The sequence below is a fragment of the Myotis daubentonii genome, chromosome 5 (genome assembly GCF_963259705.1).
Source record: "Myotis daubentonii chromosome 5, mMyoDau2.1, whole genome shotgun sequence".
NCBI classification, from domain to species: domain Eukaryota; kingdom Metazoa; phylum Chordata; class Mammalia; order Chiroptera; family Vespertilionidae; genus Myotis; species Myotis daubentonii.
In genome coordinates, this window is record NC_081844.1 from 20,256,730 (window position 1) to 20,262,860 (window position 6,131).

General features: G+C 52.6%; 1 protein-coding gene across 4 annotated transcripts; it reads right to left on the reverse strand.

Annotated features, from left to right (window-relative positions):
* Positions 1 to 1,119: 1,119 nt before the first annotated feature.
* Positions 1,120 to 3,295, reverse strand: OCEL1 (occludin/ELL domain containing 1). 4 transcript variants are annotated; one of them, XM_059696320.1, is made up of 6 exons: positions 3,178 to 3,295; positions 2,645 to 2,821; positions 2,367 to 2,509; positions 1,991 to 2,156; positions 1,690 to 1,743; positions 1,120 to 1,513 (listed from the first exon to the last, which is right to left on the reverse strand). In XM_059696320.1, exons 2-6 carry the CDS (start codon positions 2,720 to 2,722, stop codon positions 1,391 to 1,393), a joined length of 564 nt encoding a protein of 187 aa, XP_059552303.1. In that variant the 5' UTR covers positions 2,723 to 2,821; positions 3,178 to 3,295; the 3' UTR covers positions 1,120 to 1,390. The 4 variants fall into 4 exon arrangements, with proteins under 4 accessions (XP_059552303.1, XP_059552304.1, XP_059552302.1 ...); XM_059696321.1 differs by having other exon boundaries at positions 1,690 to 1,740; positions 1,991 to 2,159; XM_059696319.1 differs by having other exon boundaries at positions 1,991 to 2,159.
* Between the last annotated feature and the right edge of the window lie 2,836 nt (positions 3,296 to 6,131).

Below are 6,131 nucleotides of genomic sequence, written 5' to 3' on the forward strand. Positions count from 1 at the left end.
CAGGAATTGAGGCCACAGCCCTTTGATGCATGGGCTAATGCTCTGACCACTGAACCATACTGGCCAGGGCTCTGTCATCTTTGAGGGGAAGGCAGCCTACCATGGGAACCCACTCCCACCACCTGGAAAACCCACAACCTAACAACAGCCCTGCTTGCTGTTTGTGTTGGACAGTGTTGTAGGGAAACAGTCTGGGGTTGGGAGGGGCCGAGGTCAGCCAGTGAGTCTATAGGAGTTAAGCCTAGCAGATGGCTCAGGTGAAATTCAGACTCTGGCTTCAGAGTGAGCCTCATGGATTCACACATGCCCTGGACCAAACACCTCATTGTTTTCTTTGGCCAGCCCTTAATCACGGCTTCGGGCCCCAGTGTCCTCAGGTAAACCACAGTGCCCAGCACAATCGCTGTTCAGCTTGCAGTGCCCAGAAGTGGAAAATTGCAGGGACCCATTTACTTGGTTGGCCTTGTGGCCTCCTGAAGGATCCTGGCTGCGCCTGCCCCCTTCAGGTGGTCCCCAGCATTACATCACATGAGTTCTCTAGAAGGCTACCCCAGCAAGACTCTAGGGCAGTGGTTCTCAACCTTCCTGATGCCGCGACCCTTTAATACAGTTCCTCATGTTGTGGTGACCCCCCAACCATAAACTTACTTTCTTTGCTACTTCATAACTGTAATTTTGCTACTGTAATGTAAATATCTGATATGCAGGATGTATTTTCATTGTTACAAATTGAACATAATTAAAGCATAGTGATTAATCACAAAAACAATATGTAATTATATATGTTTTCCGATGGTCTTAGGCGACCCCTGTGAAAGGGTCGTTTGACCCCCAAGGGGGTCGCGACCCACAGGTTGAGAACCACTGCTCTAGGGTCCTTTGCCTCCATTACTGGACCTGTGGAAACTCCTGGCCTGGGGCTCCCCAATCACTTGGCCCCTCACTTTCCCCCCAGAAAGGGCCACCTGAGGCTCTGGAGGAGCAGGAGCCCCCTGGACAGACAAGCGTTCGTACCACACTTGGAGACCCTGAACAAGGCCATATCTCGGAACCTTCATTTTTTCCCCTCTGCAACATGGAAGAACAATTTTTTGGTGACGTTGAGTGTTAAGCATAGTATATATTTAAGAAATGTTTATTCCATTGGGATTGGGAACAGGACCTGCTTCCAGAGGATGAGCTGAGATCTAGGGTCCCCATGCGGTCAGGGTTGGGGGTCCTGGAGGAGGTCCTGGGAAGAATTCCGGGAGTAGGGGGTCATCAGGACCAAAGCCTCAAAGGCTGAGGCATTGCAACCAGGGAAGGCATTCCCTAGGAGGGGGAAGAGCAGGAACTAAGGCTGGGAGGGAGAGAGAAGTGAGCGCAAGGCGGGCTCACTCTGTCAGGATGCTCAGAAGTACACAGAGCCCTCGCTGTCTCCTCGGCTGTCGAATTTCTGGATCTGAGCCTTGAGGTGCCTTAGTTTGCCCTTCAGGTAACGGCAGCGAGCCTGCTTGTCCAGAAAGCCAGGGTCCTGGGTAGGATGAGAGCGGGGAAGTCCTTGTGGTAGTCTGGCCTATGGCCCTCAAGCTGCTTGACCCGTTTGCTTTTCCTCTCTGAGCCTTGGTTTTCTTTCTGTGAAACTGGGCACTTATGGGAGTGTCAGGGGGGCAAAGGCCAGGCTGTGGGATTCAGGAGGCCATGACTCACCGTCCGCTTCTTCTCAAATTCTCTCCAGACTCTGGCGGCTACTTGAGCCTCCTTCTGAGGGGAGAAGGAGGAGGGTGACTAAGGGAGTGCTGGACCCAAGGAGAGATGGGGAAACAGGCTCAAAGAGACACAGTGACCCCTCTAGGGAGCACTTCAGGGCTGATGTTGGCTCACATGCAGTGGTGCACGCCCAGGCTGGGGGAGGAAGAGTTTGGAGATCTAGACCTGATGGGTGTGCTGAGAGCCAGGGTCTGGCCACCTGGAAGGGCTGTGGGGCAAGGGTTTCCACCTGGTTGCTGACCTGGCTTTGGGGTGGGGGCAGTGAGGTCAGCAGGGCTTCCAGCTGCTGGAGCTTAGCCTGTGCAGAGCGCAACTCCTGCTGGAGCTCCAAGAACTCTGAATACTGGTCCTGGAACACAGCAGCGTAGCAACTCCGCTCCCTCTCACTGCTCACTGGTGGGTACTTACTGCTGGGGGGAGAGGGGAGTGTTGAAAGCAGGACAGAGTGTGAGTGTAAAGAATCCCTGCCTTTCCCCCAGTCAGTATAATCTGTTTTTCTTTGCTCATGCTGGGCTCCCTGCTCAAATGTCCTTTTTCTCTTATTCACTTGTCAAAGCCCCAGAATCGGTGCCCCTTCACTGTCCCCAGACACCGGCAACCACAGGGGGGACACTCACAGCTCATAGTTGGGCACTGGGTGGGGCCTAGGCATATGCTCCCCAGGGATGGATTCAACAGGCTTCTCGGTGCAGGGGAGGGCCCGGGAGGGCAGTTCATCCTCAAATACAATCTTCCTGGGCCTTGCCCTGGGAGCTCCTGGCTGCGGTTAGCACAGAGACAGCGGACGCTGGTTTCAAATGAACGAGGCTACCGGGAAGCTGGGATCCTTTAAACTGGGGGTAAGGAATCCTCTGCCTAGGCTCGGCCTGGGGACCCTCCTCCAGCTCACACTTACCGGAGGCCCTGGGCCAGGCGGGCGGAACTGCAGGTCCCCCCGGGAGCCGTGGGTGTGGGGGGGCTCCCGGGTGGGCATAGACCTCGGGAAGGAGCCGCTCGGGCGTCCCGGGGCCGACGGGCGGGTCCTGCGGGGGGCGTCGTGGCCCGCACGTGGCGGGGGTGGTCTGCGGGCGGCCTGTGAACAGGAGGACGCACATGACGGGGCCCCCCTGCAGGACCCGCGGAGAGCGAACCTGTGACAGCCAACTCCCAGCACCTAGCGCGAGCCCCAACCCCGCTGATTTGCATAGATGCACACGATTGGTCCTCAGAGCACTCCACTGCGGAACCCGGAAAGGCGCTATGCAAATGACCCTGACGCCGACGCGCGGCCGGGCCTGGCTGGGGTTAGTCCCGCGCTGCCCGGGGCTCGCCCGCTGAGGCGCACGGAGTCCAGTGACACCGCCCCCGAGGAGACCCCAGGGCCCGCCGCTCGGGCTACGCGCCGCACGAACCGCTCCCGCCCGAGCTCCCGCTCCCGCCCGGAGTCACCTGTCCCAGCGTCCGGAGCTCGGTGCTTGGGTCCACCCTCCGCGCAGCCTGAGTACCAATTATGCCTTAGCTGCAGGTTGGACCCAACTGCTGGGGTCGCTCCGCCAAGCGGGGGCGGGGCCGGGGCCGGGGCTGGGCTGGCGGCGAGGGGGCGGGGCCGAGGGGCGGGGCTGGGCTGGCGGCGAGGGGGCGGGGCCGAAGGGCGGGGCTGGGCTGGCGGCGAGGGGGCGGGGCCTGGCGACGCGGGAAGCGGACTCACTGCCTTGACTACTCCAGTTCCAGTCCTAGGAGGACCCCAACCTGCCGTGTGTTTGGGGCGGTGAGTCACCCTCTCTGAGCCTCAGTTTATTCGTCTGAAAAGCGGTGGCTTTGGCGAACTTGCACCCATCTATTTACAAAGAAATTATATTTTAAAAAACATTCTCTAAATAGCGGCATATTTATAAAGTTCAAACAATAGAAAAGATGCATAGGGCAAAAGTGAATGTCTCATCCGCTAGTCTCCAGAAGCAGCACTTCGTTGTGTCTCCTGGGGCGATCCTATTTCAATGACAAACAAATATAAATATTTTCCTCACTACAGACAATACTGCAAAAATATTCACGTGCAAATTCCTTTGGCCACATATGGGGGAGAAGTGGAATTGCCCCTGCAAGGCAAAGAGACCTCTGTATTTTCGTTTGGAAAGATACTGTCAAGTTGTTTTTCGATGGGGTTGTACTGTTGATATAACCAGCAGTGAAACACTGGTTTTCCCCCAAACCTTGCCACCCTGATGTTACCACGGTTTTCTGCAAATGTATTTTCAGTTTTAAATCTCGCTTAATCTGGTAAGTGAAAAAATTTAGAAACCATTTGTATTTCTTTTCTTATTTTCTGCAAATCTTTTTTGTCCTGTTGATTTTTTTGTAGCTCTTCCTCTATCAGGGAAGTTAGTTTAACCAGGTAGTGTATCTTCTTTGATGCTATGCAAATGACCATGCAAATGGGGAATCTTTCAATATATTTTGCAGCTTTTTTTGCACATAGAAAACAAGTTTATTTTATTATTTTTTTCATTTATTTTATTTTTTCCCCATCACCATTTATCCCTGCCATACCCTTTTCCACCTCCACCCACTCTAGGAAACTAATTTAAATATTCATTAAATCCCTTGTTTATTGAATTCTCTTTATTAAAATAGCTTTTTAAAATGGTGATGGAAGGAGCCCTGGCCATTGTGGCTCAGTTGGTTAAGCATTACCCCATGCACCAAAAGGTTAAGGGTTCAATTCCCAGTCAGGGCACATGCCTGGGTTGTGGGCTTGATCCAAAGTAGGGGGCAAGAAGGAGGCAGTTGATCAATATTTCTCACATTGATGTTTTTCTCTCTCTCCCATCCTCTCTCTAAAAATCAATAAAAACATAGTAAAAATATAAATAAGTGGTGATGGAAGGAGCCTTGACTTGGGGTGGTGAACACAATACAGTATACAGATGATGTATTATAGAATTGTACCCCTAAAACCTATATAATTGTATTAACCAATGTCACTCCAATTAATTCAATAAGAATTAAATAAGTAAAAATAAAAAATAGACTTTGTCTTTCATATAGTCATATCATTTGTAAATATTTTGCCTCTTTTCTAATTTCCCAGTCTCGTGTATTTTCCTGTCCAGTTGCATTGAACACCTCCTGACAATGTTAAATCATTGGGGGAGGTGGATGGGCCGTGGGCATCCCCACCTCTTCACTTTGATGGCACAACTTTCATTATTTGCCCATTAAACTCAATGCTGCCTTTGCCTTGAGGTTTTGCAATTAAATGAGGGGGAAAAAATCTCTCTCCCTTATTTTGTATACTGTTCAGCAACGTTGCAAAGCACCATTTCACCGTTTACTCTGGTTGTTTCCTGATGCATTCATGTGGCTATTGACAGGCTCCCTAATACCGAACCACTCCTGGGTCTCAGGCACGAGTCTCCTTTAAATATATATATATTGATTTCAGAGAGGAAGGGAGAGGGAGAGAGAGAAACATCAATGATGAGAGATAATCATCACTCCCCCTACTGGGGATTGGGCCTGCAACCCAGGCATGTGCCCTTGACTGGATTCAAACCTGGGACCCTGCAGTCCTCAGGCTGATGCTCTATCCACTGAGCCAACCAGCTACGGCTCCTTTTTATGATCTATTTTTAAAAAGCTGCCACTAGAGCTTCTATAAAGCTCTATCTGGTGGTTTTGCATCCGTGTCAGTGGAGGTCCATGTGGGCACCTCCACGTGTGTCCCACAGTGCCTGCTCACGTGCCCAAGTGTCTGAAACAGACACTTTCCGTGCAGCTGTCACCTGTCCACCCTTCCTTACTGAGCTGCCCTGGTCACCATCCTTACAGGCTTTGCCCTCAAAGTCTGAAATGGGGGTGGGCAGAGGCCAGGACCCACTGTTACCCTGGACTCCCACTCATGATCCCAACTCCAGTGACCTCCAGTTCTCATCTGAAATGATCAGACTATAGCCCAGGCAGGGCAGGGTCTCCACGAACCCTCCTGTTTGCTGAATGACTGTGTGAAGCACCTGCAGTGTCCTGAGAGCTTAGGCTGTGCTGAGCACTGTCCCTAAATTATCACCTTCAATTGCAAGGAAGGCCTAGCACTGATGCCCCCTTCTCTAGGCATGACCCCATTCCTCCCCCACCCTCCTGACTCCACAGGGCTGAAGGCATTGTTAGTTGGCTCTGAGACTGGGGGTGGGGGTGGGAGGGGGGCTCCCACCTTGTCCAGGGGAAAATAGGGGGGTTGCTGAGTCACTATCCTTGTCCCCAGCATAATCTCCCCCTTCTGCTCATGTAGTCTTTGCGGCTCTCGGGGGCCTCCAAGGACCTACCCATCTTGTCCACCCAAAAGGGTACCTCTGGAGAGGGGTGGAGGGCAGACAGAGGACAGAAAGGGTGGGCCAGTCCGGGTC